Raw genomic sequence first — 16,584 nt, forward strand, 5'->3', positions numbered from 1 at the left:
TGAGGGGTGCAATTTAAAGTAAAATGTCCAAAGAACGCATTGAGCACAAATTTGGCCTTTCAGGTGATGTGGGACAAAATTTATGTGGCAAAATAAATTATCTGGGGCGTCTTGCCCCAGGCTACCCTACCTTCCTGGAAAAATGACGCCCAGGGAGATGACTGTCCAACTTATTGGAACACTACCATGATTGCTTGTCAAAATGTGTGTCATCATGCTCTTGTTTTGTTTGACAAGTGATGTATAATAAATGTGATATTCAATAATTATCTCCTGACTGTTGACTGTTGAGTGATCAAAATATTCAAATAATCAGGGTACAATGCTGTGCATAGTGCACACTAATCATGTTGTTTTTGTGTAGGCCCTCTCCACATTGTTGTGTGCACTGCTATGTGCACCTTAAGTAAAAAGTGACTGGTGGTACATGACAAAAGGAATTGAGCAACTGTGAAGTTCATGCCCTTGGTCTTGCTGGTGCCAAATGCCTATAGCTATAGCAGGATCAGTGAGGGTTGTAGACATGCTACATACATTGTGCATTGAAGATATTGGCACAAAGTTCATCCGTAATTACTATGCTCAACACCATAATGTAAGAAGCGACATGAATGCCTAGATGATAAAGCTCTCTGGTCAACATCACACAAATTTATTGACATACTTTGCAGGTAGGGTAGACCGGGGCAAGTCGCCCCGCCGAGGTAAAACGCCTCACCGATGTTTCTCGGAACTGGCAAGGATCTGGGGAAATATTCTCTCTTCTATAAAACGTGCACTATATGATCATTATATGACCAGACTGGAAAGAAATTGTGATGACTCCTTAGGGAGATATAGCCAAAAATGTGTTTTTGGAGTGATTTTTATGTTTTGTTGTCAGGTTATGCATCATGGCGTTCTTTTATGGTCCACCTCAGGTTAACGACTTTTATGTATTTTGAACAACTATTATCTAACGCTTATAATGCCGGGTTGGTTCGTGTTAAATTATGTCTTGCTGGAGTGCAAGGCGTTGTTTTCTGACCGAACTACGTGATGGGGTAAAACGCCCCAGTAGGTCGCGGGGCAAAAAGCCCCATGGGGCGTTTTGCCTCATGTGTTGTTCGTACTACCCACTTCCTAATGTTCGGTAGCTGGCAAACAGTAAGTTTCTATGCATTTATGTGTAGTTTTCTCAGCAACCGGATGGCAAAGGAAGTATTTGGTGGACAGTTGCATGACAATAATTAATTATTTGGCCTTATGAGGCAGGTGAAAAACCTGCTCATACAATAGTGTCATAGCTGAACACCTGATAGGATGGAAGGTGCTAACTTCAGTGCCGTGCCTCCCAAGGTCTAACGGACCTCTCATATAAGATTTGGTCAACTAGCATGTTTAATCTGTAATCTAGAGTATGGGGCTTCTTGCCCCGGGCCGTGGGGCGTTTTGCCCTGGGGTTGGGGCAAAATGCCCCATTTGCAGTTGCTTCACAAATCACTTCATAGCTGGGAGTCCGATCATAAGTGAATGAATTTGAGGGGTGGAATTTAAAGTAAAATGTCCAAAGAACGCATTGAGCACAAATTTGGCCTTCCAGGTGATTTAGGACAAAAGTTATGTAGCAAAATAAATTATCTGGGGCGTCTTGCCCCAGGCTACCCTACATATTTACATTCATGGCAAATACTTTCAATTTGATTCAGATACTAGTTGGCAGTTGCTAATAAGCTTGCATTTTTGTAGGTACGTACAACAACGACCATATATTAAATCATAAAAAACCTTCTCATGGCATTCATCACATACCTTTTTACTGAACCAGTACCTAGCTACCATACAATTATTCTACATTTGTCCACAATCCATCTATATCTCAACTGACACAATGAATTTCAAATACCCGAACAAAACCTATAACTGTACATAAGAAGAATGCAATACTACAAGAACTATGAATTTCTTAAGTTATTTTCACATGCTGGAATCAGGAATTTTGAAACTCTACTTTTGTCATCCATTTCCATGTTTGATTGAGCCATCATATAGAACTGTTTTCGTTCTTCAGTCACAAGCTTTCACACAAATCTTGAATTTTTACACATCATCTTGAACCATGCTCTAGTCTTTCCAACAAGGTACTATGTAACATCAAAGCAATTTTGATTTGTTACAACAGCTTCAGATCATGATAGGCTTGAGGTTTGTTACACCATTTGCCAGACAAATCTCTTCAAAATGTGTATCAATTCCTAAACTAAGTAATTGATCATATTCATATCAGTATTTGCAGTTTCCACACAATGTTTCATAATACTATTCTATGTTTGTATAAAGAAACTGAAATAATCCACAAATTGTTATTGAAACACTCCAACTTCAAGAATTCACAGCAATAACTGTACAAGTTCAGAAGCAAACAAACATTGCGCCAGATTTCGTATGAAACGCGCCATCGTCCTGAAGTTTCTACCACAGACGGTAGTTCAACCGCAGCCGTAGTGCGAAAACCCCTGCCCGCCTTACCCCACGGCGGAGCTCGGTTGCAATTTGTAAATACGCGGGAGCCTCTGACGTCACACGCTCAATATTTTGAGCGCTCAATAATTTGAGCTTTTCCCCCTTGTGCGTGGGACTGATATCGGTGTAGCGCACGGCGCACGCTCTCTGGCTGTGTGTGCGGTGCCTGCCTGGGAGGCCGCACGTGTTAGTGGCCCCTGTTGAGGGCGCGCGCCGCTCACTGCACACAGTGGCTGCAGTGTGCAGAGTGCAGGCCGTCGGCCGCGCCGCCAGGGTCGTTAGTGCCATCAGGCTCACTCCCGTGTGCCAACAGCGGCAGCAACGACCTTAATTATCAGCGGCGAGCATCGGGCTGCTCATTAGAGCCGCCGGCCGCCGCTGCCGACCGGCAGCAGCGCAGCCACGTCGTTACTGGCCGCGCCGTTAGTTAAAACACCGAGACCGGCGGCGGTGGGCGGCTTCTGTGCGAGCCGCGCGCCGCCCGCGCTGGACGGGGCAGCCGCAGAGGCGCACCGCCGACCGAGGCAGCCCGCCGACCGACCGGGGCAGCCGCAGAGGAGGCGCACCGCCGACCGAGGCAGCCCGCCGACCGACCCCGGCAGTCGCTGAGGCAGCCCGCCGACCGACCCCGGCAGTCGCTGAGGCAGCCCGCCGACCGCTCTCGCCGGCCAATCTCTTAATGACGCCGATGACGCGTCCATTTCCGAACTTTGCGCGCCGACCTATCTCGGGACATCATTATCCCATTTTAAATCATTCCAGATAATTATCTCATCAATCAAAAGCCGCATTAGTATCAAGGACCTATCACCGCCGACTGGGAGGCAATTACCGCAGGAATTGGAAAATGGCTTCAAGTGCGGAGCTTTGTTAGGAGAAATACAGCCCTGGTCGGCACAATTGCGGCTGTGATTAATCGCCTCGGCCGTGTGAGCGCTGTGATTGCCCGTGTGGAGGCGGCCAGCGCCGGTCCGCGACGTCCGGTCAGTCGGCGGTCGGGCCGCCCTACACGCGACCGGTGTGCGCCAGTTTGTGCGCTCCTGTTGTATTCCAGCTGCGCTTGTTGTGCTCCGGCTGCGCTCCTGTTGTGTTCCTGGCGCGCATGTGCGTTCCAGTCGCGCTTATGTCAGCGCTTCTTGTTTATGGTTGTGCTTCGAAATTTCTAAATTATACTTGTACGAACAACTGATGTTTCTCGATGTATTCAGCTCTACAGCGGCCTACAGTGGTCACTCGTAAATGGGAAAGGACCACCTTTTCCAATTTCCCCACTGCAAAGCGTTCGAGATGACTCTGTGAACGTTTACCATCTTTACAAAAGCCATGACAAGCTGGCGGGAAGCTGCAGTATCCAGATTCCAGCTTCATTGTCTCTCCTCTATCCTGGTAGAGCTTTAAAGAGCTTTAGTGTAGTGAGTGATATGTAAGCGTGGCCTAATGTGGCTCCATGGCGATATGAGACAGCGCCCCCAGCGCGGCCAAAACGGCGCAGATTACACGGCGCCGTCACAGTCAGCCGCGATGTGTAAATGTGTGGGCAGTTTTCCGGGCGGGCCGGCGCCGTTTTTCGGCTGGCGAGTCCCACCCGAGCGGGCCCGTTCCGTGTTTGCGGTGATTCCGAGGCGCGACTCGTGTCGGCCGGTTTTCCTACAGCTCGACCGACGCTCCGATAGTGGCGCACATGTACCGCGTGTACAGATAGGCGCCATGCGAGCTGTGGCGCCGCGGGACGGCGCGGGCGCCGGCTCGGGCCCCGGTGCCGCGGTGGTCTCCGTCGGCCGGGTCCGGTATGGCCCGGTGAGGGTCTGTCCTCAGTCCTCCGTGCCGCCGTCACAGCTGCCCTCATCGGGCCGACGTCGCCCGGTCACGAGCGGAGAGCTTTTAACTCGGACAGCAGGCCCGGCTTCGTGCTCCGAACTGGGAGATCCACTGTATGTAGGTCGCTGCTGTCGGTAAACCGATCGACTTAAAATGGTCTAACGGCGGCCATAAGCGGATGCCGTTGTCTGTAGCCAGCTTCCGAGGAGTGTGTGGGAGAGGAGAGAGGGACAGCTGGTTATAACACCCTCTGTGCCGCGGCCGGCCATGGGAGCTCAGAGACGGGCCGTGGCGGCAGCGGGGTCTGGGGCTGACCCTGGGGGGCTGGTCAGCAGGTAGGAGCTGTCTGCCGCCCCCCCCCCGACTGGGCCATCTCTATTGCTGACTGATTCGTCTTCCCCCACTGACTGAGCCGCCTGTCTCCCCTACTGACTGAGCCGTTTCTCTCATCCGCTGATTGAGCCGTCTGCGCCCCTCTGACTGACTCGTCTTCCCTCATTGACCGAGCCCTCTCTGTCCCCCAGGCTGTTCGGCTCCACAGGCCACTGCGCCGCCTGCAGTAAGCTGATCCCGGCGTTTGAGATGGTGATGCGCGCCCGAGACCACGTCTACCACCTCGAGTGTTTCGCGTGCCAGCAGTGCAACCACAGGTGAGCCGGGACCGACCCGACCGATAGCCCGACGGCTGGGAGCTGCCGGGACTCACCGGGACTCACTGGGAGCTGCCGCAGCTCGGCAGGTTCTGCTAGCGTCCTGGGTCGGGGACCGCCGCTCCCCCCTGTCGACTGTCCTGGGGCTGGTGCCGGGTCCCGTCGACTGTCTTGGGACTGGGGCCGGGTCCGACGGCTATCCTGGAGCCGTCTACCGTCAACTGTACTAAGAGTGGGGCCGTTGCTCTACCCGGTCGGCCGTCGGCCGGTCGGTCGCTGATGACACTATCACCCATCGCTCGTCACGCGCTGCAGCTGGGCCGGCTTAATTAGAGCGTCCTCCCGCCGCGCTGAGTCAGCTCCGGTCCCCGAGCGGCACAGTGCTGCCACCTGGACCCTGCCTTGCCTCGATGGTGCCGCCATCTGGACAACTAAGGAACGGGCTCAGGGACCGGGGTCTGTGTCTAACTTCGCTTTGCCAGGTCTGACTGGGCCCTCTGAGCTATGTGAGATTTCTGTCTCTACACTTCACCGATAAATTCGCCCTGTGAAAAGTTGAGTCTGAGTCCGGCCCTCACTGAGCTCTGTACGCCGCCAGGTTCTGCGTCGGCGACCGGTTTTACCTGTGCGAGGGCAAGATCCTGTGCGAGTACGACTACGAGGAGCGGCGGGTGTTCGCCTCGCTGCCCTACACGGCAGACAGCCTGGACCACATCAAACGGCAAGTTAATAATCTGCAGGTACTACTCCGATACAGACACACGTATTACGTATCGTACACTGACAGCGGCGCATGCCAGCCACGTTCGTAGTACCTGTTTACCTGCAGATGTGCCTGCATCTCCTATGCATCGGCCTTGCTGAAATGCCTGTCAAGTGTCCGAATCGCTGCAACGTCAGAGAATCGTCGTCGGCAAATGTTTTCCAACAAATCTTCATATAAAACTGAATGGTGCTCGCTTGTGTCGTCGCGCATGTGAGATGTGTGTTTTTATGTATCGCATTTGTAGAAGGTGCCTTGGGCGTAGTTTAGTCATAAAAAAGGAATGACATTGACCATTGACATGGACAATACATTGACATATGACAATATGGACAGACTTATGGTCCTGCATGCATATTACGTGTACGGGGACCCGCAGTTGCTACTGTACACGTCACACGAACCCCAACTCTAGCCTCTGTCCTGTCCAGTAACAACCGATAACATTGATATCGACTGCCGGTCCCTGTACAAGAGCAGCTGAGGTTTTCTGTGCGTGCGCCCTGACAGCTTATCGTTGTTCCCTGGGCTGTGAGGGTGCTGGGCTGTACAGTAGCAACTGCGGGTCCCCGTACTCTTCACATTGTCATACGAAAAAATGCCTTTGATTACTTAGTTCAAATTGTGATGCATGAACGATTGATAGTGAGCCCAGTTATTCGATCTATAAAGGTACTCATTTCGTAGATCAACGTATACAATCTGTCTGCTTGAAGGTCATTGTGTTTGCGAATCTGACGCCAAACCCTCATAAAGCAGATCTTTCTCAGCTTAGGGGCTACACCTGTTTCAGTCATATCTGTACGCATCTGTTCGAGTCGGCAGCAGGGTCAGCTCCTGTGTTTGTATCTGAGGACTGTGTCTGTGCCTGGTCCGTTTGGTCTGTCAGTTTCTGACGTCTCCCCGTGCCCCGCAGGCGGACAGCCGGCAGCAGGGCCAGCCCCAGCAGTCTCAGCCCCAGCAGCGGTGCGGCCGGCGCGCCGGTGCCGGCCGGCCGCTGCCCGCCGCGGCCCTGCACAGTCCCCTGACGGCCCGGCCGGCCGCCGGCGACGACGCCTCCTCCGGCTACGGCAGCCCCGACTCGGTCACCATGGAGACGGGCCGCTGACCCGCGCCGCCGCTGAGCCGCCGGACGGCCGGCTGGCCCGCCGCGCCGCCGCGCTGAGCGGGCGCGCCGGCCCAGACTCGCCCGCAGAGTCGGATGGCTGACCGGGCCGGCTTGGGCAGACAGTGCAATCGACAGCAGCGACCCTGGCGGCCGGACGCCGAGGCGCCGGTTCCCGCTCCGGCCGCCAGAGCTCCGGCGACAACGACGCGGCGCCGGCTCGGGCCGCTGAGATGTGTTTTGAGACGGACAGCGGCAGTGGCTGACCAGGAGCTCGAGTGTGGACTGTTTCTGTCCATCAGCGGCGCGCGCGGACGTCCCCTGTCCCTCGACAGGTCATGGGGCGAGTGTGATTGAACAGGGCGCTCCGCGTGCGGCGGCGGCTGGCGCGCGGGGGCGCTCGCCGCTGGGCTCTGTCCCAGCTGTTAAGAGTTGTTTTTGTTTGTGCGGGTGTTGCGGGTTGACGTGTGTGTTTGTGTGCGCGGCGGGCGGGCGGGCGGCGCCGGCCGCTGGGTTGGGAAGGCTGTGACATGAGCGAGCCCGGCCGGCGGGCGGAGCGGGCCGGGCCGGGCCGGCGGTGCGCGCGCACGGACCCCCACCGCCGGCAGACGGCTCGGTGAAGGCGCTGCCGGCGGGACGGCCAGCCCGCCCGGTGGCGGCGGGACTCGGACGGTGGCGGCGCACGGGCACAGGACGGCACCGGGTGTTCAGAGCACTGTTTGGCGCGTGCCAGGTACGCCGGGCGGCAGGGTGGCCGCCGGGCCGGCCCGTGTCCGGCGCGGTATGCAGTGCGCGCGCGCTGGACGGGCAGGCCGCGAGCGACGGAGGCCCAACAGCCGCCAGTGACGCTCACCGAGTCAATTTATAAATATTTGTTATTACATCCCCATTCAACGACCGTTGTGTTACTGCATGCTTGTGTTTCGTAACTGGTGCCATAATACATACACAGTGAGTGCTATACTTACGTATCCGATTCCACATCCAATTCAGTACCAGCATTGCAATTCCGAGATGCCAGGAAAAGTACGAGTATCAATGCCGCCGTTGGGTCAACATAACAGTCCGATAAGGTGTATGATACGACCTTCCGGTGTTGATACAGTGAATCTCAGAAGTGTCTTCTTAACGTTTGAAAGCGCCAGTAATCAATATTCACCAAATTTCACAGTCAAAAGCTGTCCACCAGTGAGGAACTAATGTACACCTTTTGTCAGTTTATTTCGGTACGTACGCGTCCATTTTAGACCTAGCGGATTATTTGTAGACAAACCGCAAAGCTATGTATCAGTATAGCATTGCATGTCGGCCGTTTATAGCGATGATTGGCATTAGAGCATTTAATTTCGGCGCAGCAGCAAAAGACGCCCGGTTCCGGCGTGTCCGCATTGTATTTCGGCGATGCCGCTGGAAATTGGAGACGGCCGCACGATATTTAGAACAGCAGCAACCAAATTCGGCGATATTCATTCAATTTCAGCGGCTATTTGGAAGCAGGCAGAGACTTCTCGCTTACAAAATAAGTTTGTTGGAGCATTATTATTAAAGGGACCCTCCCACCTTAACATTAGATTTGAGTTGAGAGAGCCAAAATGGGGTTCCTGGCTCACAATTACCGGTTTCGGCACTCACAACATCGAGAAATGCCTTAAATCGGAAATATTGAATTTCAAAATTGCAGCATTTTGATTCAGAGGGGCTAATGCATAGGAATACCCCTCTGAATGTGTGACGTCATCGCAGATATCTAACGATTTTTAAATGTTTGACTAAAACGTTTTGTAGCACGCGGTGGTATATGCTGCTTTGCGCGCAACAAATGCCGCACTTTTAAATAAAGTCGCTAGGAACAACGGAGATCCCAAAAAGTAAACAAAAGTAAAAGTCTAATATCTTGAAAACCGGTGAATATTTTTCGATGAAATTTGGTAGATATTGGTTTCAGCTCTTTCTGAACCGACCGACATCACTTTCATGCCAATTCATTAACTTTTTTGAAGGTGGGACGGTCCCTTTAAGTCAAACGCTTTTCAAGGTGTTTACTGTTGACACTGTCTCACTGTCTGGACTTGTGCAATGTGCATGCCTTCGGCCCTCTACCCTCTCCTTTATGGCCGAATATTCCTTTCGCAATCGCCAGCGATGAGCATTATTTCATGTTCGTGCTTTATGTGGGTTAAACAAAACATTACAATGTACCTATTAATTTCTACCAAGGAAGTACTTACATAGGTGCATAGGCACCTGCTTAAAACGAAGGCGGCGGAGAACAAAACCAGGCCGACAGGGTACGCGACTACTGAACTTTGACCCCGCCCGTGCGCCAGAGACGCCCTGTGTCTTCGCGCGGTTGTTGAAAGGATGCGCCGAGCGCCGGATGGACGGTCAGATGCTGTTTGATGTGTGGAAGGGGGAGGGGGAGATACACCTGCCGCAACTACGAGTCTTGTCCATGGGACGGGTTAGAATGTTGACGCTAAGCCTCTGGTGGTGTTCATGGCGGTAGGGCGGGGTGAGGGGAGGCAAGGTGATACGATACGGGATGCTGAGTTTATTTTCGTGTCCTTCTGCACACAGTAGGACTAAGGGATGTTTGATGTTTCACGCTGGCAATTGGTTAATTGGAGAATGGAGATGATCAGGAAGTGCAACGATAACCGATTGGTAGGACTCATTCTGGTATGGTGGAGATAATTGTGTATGTGTGATTGACGAGGTGATGGGCTGCATTCAAGGTGAAGTAAAATAACAGGTCTTTTGATATTAAATGGGTTCATGTGTTGGGCAAAAACTTGGAACACACAGCACAGACGTTGTTCAATGAAAGAGAATCGGGGTATGCCTCGAGTCCAACAACGATTGGTGTTTGCCTTGTCGATCGTCGTCCACCATGTGCGGACAGGAGCGGGTACTGTAATAAAAAAGAAACCAGCCCACAGACAGCGGCGTATTTAGAAAATCGCGAAGGGGGGGGCCAAGGGTTTGGAGGGCGCCACCTCACCCAAGGAGGGCGCCATACGGTCGCGAGATAAAAAATCGCTCAGTGGGGGTTGGGGGGTTGGGAGGCGTTTTTTACCATGCCACCAGTTTTTTTTTTTGCGTAACCTCGTATAGGTCGTGCTGCATTGATTTTGCATCGTGTGTATTCTTTATACTCCAGGTCACAAAAGGTCAAGTGTTCTTGAAATGCTGCGCCGAAGGCGCGCGAAATTTTTGAAAACAACCTTTTCCTCCGCTTTTTAGGCACGCCTTTTATACGATCACTGTTCAAAGCTCCTCTCGCTCTTTTACCAAATTTGAAGGTGTAAAAAATACCTAAGGTTTGGTCGGGCCGCTGCCACACAAACTGTACAGAAAGCTTGGCTCATGGGTGTCGATGTATAAAAGTTTATTGGCGGTGGCATATCTACGCACCAGATCACCGTATCGGATTGATACCGGAGCGCGAGATGCGTAAACATCATCCAAATTACCTTAGACCAGCCTTCATAGCCTTCTCACAGATGCATACAGTGTACCCACATAACCAGTTTCAATCACCGAAACTTCAGATGCCTGCTGTTGCGCCCGAACCTGTTGACAGTACTTAATCGTAATCCATATAGATGCCATGATGCACGTAAAGTAGGATCAATCCGTTAAGACCAAAGACGTGTTTTATGCATCGTAGAGCGTAGATAGTTTTGGTAAGTATAGATACTTCATTCATTGTGCTGAATGCTCGTTCATTTGTGGCAGTTTTCACAGGCAAGACATCAACTATGTGCAATAGAACGACTAAGTTGAAAAACATGCCAAAGGAGTAAATAAATGATAGGAGGGCAGCGATCAACGGATGTTGCCAATAGGTAGAAGGGCTGCGATCCACAGGAGGGCACTAATAGGTAGAAGAGCCCCGATCAACATCCCGAGTTTCGACAGTAGGGCACCGATAGGTAGGAAGTTGGCGAGCAGCAGGAGGGCGCCAATGGATAGAAGGGCAGCGATCAACAGGAGGGCACCAATAGGTAGGAGGGCGCCGATCAACAATCAACAGGAGGGCGCCACCAGGTAAGAGGGTGGCGAGGAACAGGAGAGCACCAATAGGAGGGTGGCGATCAACAAGAGGTCGCCAATAGGTGGGAGGGCGGTCATCAACTGGAAGTCGCCAATGAGCGGAAGGGTGACGATTAAAATGGGGGTGGCAATGGTGAGGAGGGCGCCTTTGCTCAAGAGGATGACACGAACAGGAGGGCGTCTGTGCGGAGGGCGCTGGTCAACAGGAAGGTGCCAGTGGATAGGAGGGCGGTGATCAACAGAAGGGTGCCAGTGGTTAGGAGGGCGGCGATCTACACGAGGGCGCCAATAGGAGAAGGGCCCCGATTAACATTCAACAGGAAGGACTAGGGAACCAATAGGTAGGAGGGCGGCACTGAACAAGAGGGTGCCAAAAGGGAGAAAGGCGGCCTTCAAAATTTCACATGAGGGCTCAATAGGTAGGAGAGCGCCAATAATTATGAGGACGCCGATCAGCAGAAGGGCGGCAATGTGTAGCAGGGTGGCGACCAACAGGAGGGCGCCTTCGGGTGAGAGGGCGCTTATTTACAGGACAGCGGCTTACATAGGCGACCACCGTTACGCTTAGAGAGCTACAGCCTACAAATGTGGTTGGAGGGCGCCCGAGGGAGCCCTCCAACCGTATTTGGAGGGCGTATTTGGAATGGGCGTCCTCCGAGGGCGCCCTCCATCCGTATTTTCCCTGTAAACACATTCGCGATTGGAGGGCGCCCTCCAGTCGCGATTGTTTTTCGATTCGATTATATCACAATTGCATTTGCGATTGGAGGGCGCCTTCGGCGCCCTCCAATCGCAAAGGGGGGGGCCATGGCCCAGTGGCCCCCCCCCTGCCTACGCCCCTGCCCACAGATGTTATTTGTTTAGGATAAATAGTACTAACTCAGTAAAGCTTATCAATTTTCACATCAGAATTCGAAACGGGAAACAGCGAAACGATCGGTAGGTACTGTGACGCTAAACAAGCAATGGCCTGCTTTTCTCCCCCTGAGAATATCTCAAAGCTACAAAGCTGCATGAGGATTCATTTGATGCTAAAGAACTAAGAAGCGTTCCCGAAAATATGAATCATCTGGGTGCCTCCGGTTACCCGCCGAAATTGAATGAACAGTGCCGAATTTGGTTGTTACTGCTGCTAAATAGCGTGCGCTACCTCTAAACATATGCTAGCGCAGCCGATTCTACTCGCGCTATCACCCAAGGCCCTATATACCAGGTAGGGTCGTCCGGCGATTCTACCTTTTCGTGACGTCAGCTCGTGACGTCATTTGGAGTCAAGTCTCGAAGCCCCGTTCAATCCCCATTTAAATGAGCGATTTTCGAAGAACTGTAGAATGAAGTCTGCACTAGATATATCAAACCTAAGTATCTTATCTGAAAGAGCAGACAATTTTCTGCAAGTTATCTATTACGTGTTTTTCGCTAAATCTTTTGCTTTTTTCACAAAAGCGTAAAATGTCCCCCCATGTCTCCGCAGCCTCCCTGCCGCCGGCCGCCGCGCGGTCGCGGTAGTGTAGTGGTTAGCGTGCCCGCGCAGTATTCCCAAGGTCCCGAGTTCGAATCTATGCGGTGCGGAACTTTAATTGCAATTCCAAGCTGAATATACGCACATCCATAATGAATTATTATTCGTATAGCTAAACTGTCACCAAGCTATCCATATAAATTGACTTCACCCAAAATATCGGCAAGATTCTATTAAAATATAAATTCAAATATGGCGGCTTGGACTGCCGCGTGCGTTAGGCTCCGCCCATAGCTCCGCCCACATGCGTGACGTCATTCGTGTTAGTGGACACGCAGAGAGATAGGGGACGACATGGGCCTGCTATCACCGAAAATGGAGCGTTTTGCCGCTGTGCCGAAATTGAATGCTTTACCGCCGACTGCCTAAGCTGCGCCGAGATATTATGTGATTTTTGTACATAATTTTGCGGTATGTCTACACACATTCCGTTAGTTCTAAAATGGACGATTACGCACCGAATTTAACTGACAAAAGGTGTAGTTTTACCACAATGGACTAGTTTCATGTTACCAGGAAATGAAATAAATTTAACTTTACCTACTAATTTTTCACGAAAAAAATGTTGGTCGCATTCATTTGCTTATTTGAAGCCGATAAATATAAAAAATAAATATAAAACGGGTCTGACAAATCACGGCCCCCTGATTGGTCGCGACGGTCGTTACGTCACAGATGAAGAGCCCGTAAGGAGCAGTGCCGGTGGGGCCGGTGGCGGCTGTTTTAAATTGGCACCTGTGGTGGTTGGGCAGTCTTTTTCAGCAGGAAAATGTCCGGTTTTGCTGAAAATCAGGGCTCTAGTAGACGCTATTATACTTGTTTCGTCCCTGGGTGCACTAACACAACTGTTAGCACACCCGACAAGATTTTTATTGGGCTTCCTCGCTCAGACAAGTTGAGGAAGCTGTGGAGCAATGCTGCTCGTCGAGATGGGCCACTTATATCTGCAAGTGGATCTGCCTGCTGCGAGGACCACTTTACAGTAAGTGCCATTGTTAATATAGGCATGATGTCACCTTCAACTATATTTATTGCAGGCAAATAAGTGACAGGGAGCAGTAAATTGCCCCAAGATACCTAGGGTTTATGCTTGAAGAAAGTGTACAAATTGTCAAAGTTTGAGCACCATTAGTTCTTAGCTTATGTGATTTGGTAAACTCATTTTAACAAATACCTATATTAAATGGTATTGGCAGAGCAGACGTCACTCAAAGGTTTTCCAACTAAGGAGAGGCGCTGTACTCGGAGATGCTTCTTTTTAACCAAACCTAATCTAACCAGACCTAACCTCACCTACAACCTAAAACCTACAACCTAAACCTACAACTATAAACCTAAAACCTATCTACAGCACCTCTCCTTGGTTTGAAAACCTTTGTGTGACATCTGCTCTACTAATGCCTATTAAAACACATTAGGTACCTATTTCACCCACCATCAGTGGTCATCTAATCGCGCCTTGAATGGAGTAATGTTCCAATTCCTAATACATGCCACCTTCATTTCAGCTGGAGAAAGATGCAGAAAATTATATGTATCAGAAGCTGATGGGTGGCAAGATCAGGCTTAAGGCAAAAATTGTGCCTCACAAGTTTGATTGTCAGAGACGCAGTGTGCAGAACTCTGTGTCTTGCCTGAATCGCACTGCGCTGAGGAGAAAGAGGATGCTGGCCGAAGTGTTATACAACCACCCAGGTCCAGGTGCCTCAGAATACAATAATGAGAGAGGTAAGTGAACATGTTCTGAAATCCTTATTTCATTGATTTGATTAGCAGTTTCATATGATGACCTTAATTTTGTGCCTATGGCCTGTACAGGTCAACATGTGATCCCAATGACAAATATATTGCTGGAACATTCACCTCTCAGTGCTCATCCTTAGTTGGTTTAGTAGTGATATTGGCAGGTGTGATGAACTTAAGTAGCCAGATAAGGCACAACTCAAAGTTGCTGTCCAAATTTGCATTCTCTGTAGTCTGTACCCCCACCCCCACTCACTCACCCAAAAAATTGTGTTCCTGCCAATATGGCCTTGGTTCTCCCAATCAAAAATAGGTGACAATGCCACTGTTTTTAGCTTTCACCCCCCCCCCCCCCCTCCCCAGCAATAAGCATTGTGCTTGGAAGTAAACATGGTGTGGATGAGCGATGGGTAACCTGGCCCTGGGTGTTTCGCCTCAGATTCCTGCACTGAAGGAGGATTGGAGGAGACAGATCATGCTGCCAACTCTTCAGCTACCAGTCAACCTGATGAACGCCCAGGGGGCAGCTCTGCAACTACATTCCTAGGCCTGGAGGAAAATATGCAGCCTGTCTCTGTGGAAATGCCACCAGCAGCAGCTGAAGGCATGCCTGTAAGCATTTGTGCCACAGATGTCTGCATGTGTGGGGGGGGGCGGCTTTCCGGGGGGTTGATAATCAATACTGCTGTGAAAAGCAATACCAACATGCATTATTGCTCAAGAGTTCTTTTTTGTTTTTGTATCTTCATAATTGTTGATTTAAGTAACAAAAAGTTTGGCGTTGATCAGTTTGGAAGATTAAGCTAAGCCAAGCCACGTGATTAGTTGTGAATATGGAGCCCTCGCTCCAAGGGTCACCTCACCATGAAATACTCAATGGCTTGTTATTGATCTTTCCTGTACATATGCTACGTTTGTCAGGGGCTGAGTTAGGGGTGACGTAAAAATGACCCCCTCCCTGTCACCTCTACCCACCTCCAGTACGTGGTCTGCACTGGTCACCGCCACTGAATATGGCACGATAGCCTGCTCATGCTTTTTTCTGTTGTTGGTTGCAGGTTCCTACGGTCAAAACGTGCGATCGGGCGGTGCAGACGTGCAGCGTCAACACAGAAGTGGGTGAAGCTGAGCAACACGCTGCCTGCAACCAATCCACGCAAACTTCTACCAGTGAGCTTTTCGGTGAGGTAGCTGCGCGACCTCTGCTCTTCAATGAAAAGCCTGTGTTGCCGAGCGTACAGCGACTGCGTGCCAGTTCATTTATCGATGCCGACAAAAGCTCTGACTATGTGCCCTCTGACTCGGAGGCGGAGTCCTGTGGATCGGCCGACCCAACAGACGAGACGTTTTTCAAAGTAATGGCCCGTAAAGTAATAAGGAACAATATTGAAAAACACCCGGCGCGTTACATTGGAGTACCGGAAGAGCTCTTCGGTATCATTTCGCTTCTGGAAAACAGGATCAGTTTTGCTGACAGGGGCCAATGCCTTACGAAGAGGGATGTCATTTTTATGATACTTTACCGTCTCAGACAGGACACTCCTAGCCATCTACTGGCCGACCAATTTGGAGTTAGTGCTGCGACGGTGTCCCGGCTGTTGGCTCGTTTTGTGCCGGTTATTGCCGTCTATGTGGGTGCTCTGGTAGTCTGGCCGGATCAGCAGACGATCCGAGACCGCCTTCCACACGTGTTTTTGGCGAACTTCTCGTCGTGTGAAAGCATCATCGATTGCTTTGAGATTCAGATTGAAAAACCAGCGCGCTCTGTGTCGCAAAGCTTGTCCTGGTCAGAGTATAAAAAATGTAATAGTGTCAAGTACGTCATTTCTGCGACGCCTGACGGAATGATAAACTTTATATCTAAAGGCAAGCCAGGTCGGGTGTCTGACATGGAGCTTGTGCGTAGTTCAGGCTACCTGGAATGCTTGCGCAGAGGCGTGACCGTGCTTGCTGACCGTGGTTTTAAGGAGCTGGCTACTGAGTTGGCCAGGCGTGGGTGTTCGCTAGTTAGACCTCCTAGTGTGCAAAACGGCAAACAGCTGGATGCAGACGAGGTGGTACGAATGCGGACAATCGCGGGTGTGCGGATCCACATTGAACGCGTCATTGCGCGTGTCCGCGTTTTTAAAATGTTGAGCATGCACGCCTGTACACCACTGACCATGATGGACATGCTCGACGACATGGTCAGAATCGCCTGCGGCCTGGTGAACCTACAGGATCGCATCACAAAGAGTTAAGACGTACGTGATCGCGGATACGCCGTGTTCCGCGCTGTGCATGCGCTGTTATGGATGTCAGCCCGCTGGTCGTCCGCGTCCAGCTCATGTGGGTGGTTCCTCGCGCGCCGGCCTTTACCCTGTCACGCGGATGATCGATCGCTCAACATGTGTGCGACTGTGCAATAAACAAAGTACATGTCATT

At 51.2% G+C, this 16,584-nt stretch overlaps 2 protein-coding genes across 5 annotated transcripts in view; both read left to right on the forward strand.

Annotated features, from left to right (window-relative positions):
• Nucleotides 1-7,799, forward strand: part of LOC122363761 (LIM domain only protein 3-like) — an 85,865-nt gene extending 78,066 nt beyond the window's left edge. For 2 of the 3 annotated variants that reach the window (XM_043333378.1, XM_043333379.1), the window contains 3 exons: nt 4,845-4,970; nt 5,569-5,710; nt 6,650-7,799. In XM_043333378.1, the coding sequence (XP_043189313.1) occupies nt 4,845-4,970; nt 5,569-5,710; nt 6,650-6,841 (460 nt within the window). In that variant the 3' untranslated portion in view covers nt 6,842-7,799. The remainder of the gene's footprint in view (nt 1-4,844; nt 4,971-5,568; nt 5,711-6,649) is intronic. The other variant, XM_043333380.1, reaches the window with a different exon arrangement.
• Nucleotides 7,800-13,114: 5,315 nt separating this feature from the next.
• On the forward strand, nt 13,115-16,582 carry LOC122363762. 2 transcript variants are annotated; one of them, XM_043333381.1, is made up of 4 exons: nt 13,115-13,398; nt 13,925-14,144; nt 14,599-14,771; nt 15,218-16,582. In XM_043333381.1, the coding sequence occupies exons 1-4, from the start codon at nt 13,186-13,188 to the stop codon at nt 16,397-16,399; spliced, it is 1,788 nt and encodes a 595-aa protein (XP_043189316.1). In that variant the 5' UTR covers nt 13,115-13,185; the 3' UTR covers nt 16,400-16,582. The 2 variants fall into 2 exon arrangements, with proteins under 2 accessions (XP_043189316.1, XP_043189317.1); XM_043333382.1 differs by lacking the exon at nt 13,115-13,398 and adding an exon at nt 13,481-13,511.
• Nucleotides 16,583-16,584: the final 2 nt, after the last annotated feature.

This window comes from Amphibalanus amphitrite, unplaced genomic scaffold (assembly GCF_019059575.1).
Source record: "Amphibalanus amphitrite isolate SeventyFive unplaced genomic scaffold, NRLGWU_Aamphi_draft 000638F_arrow, whole genome shotgun sequence".
Taxonomy (NCBI): domain Eukaryota; kingdom Metazoa; phylum Arthropoda; class Thecostraca; order Balanomorpha; family Balanidae; genus Amphibalanus; species Amphibalanus amphitrite.

What these genes read in the sequence shown, in the direction of transcription:
- LOC122363762 (XM_043333381.1), top strand. Translation starts at nt 13,186, where the DNA reads ATGTCCGGTTTTGCTGAAAATCAGGGCTCTAGTAGACGCTATTATACT. An exon ending in GCTGCGAGGACCACTTTACA is followed by an intron (nt 13,399 to 13,924) that starts GTAAGTGCCATT and finishes CCTTCATTTCAG; the next exon opens with CTGGAGAAAGATGCAGAAAA. An exon ending in AGAATACAATAATGAGAGAG is followed by an intron (nt 14,145 to 14,598) that starts GTAAGTGAACAT and finishes GTTTCGCCTCAG; the next exon opens with ATTCCTGCACTGAAGGAGGA.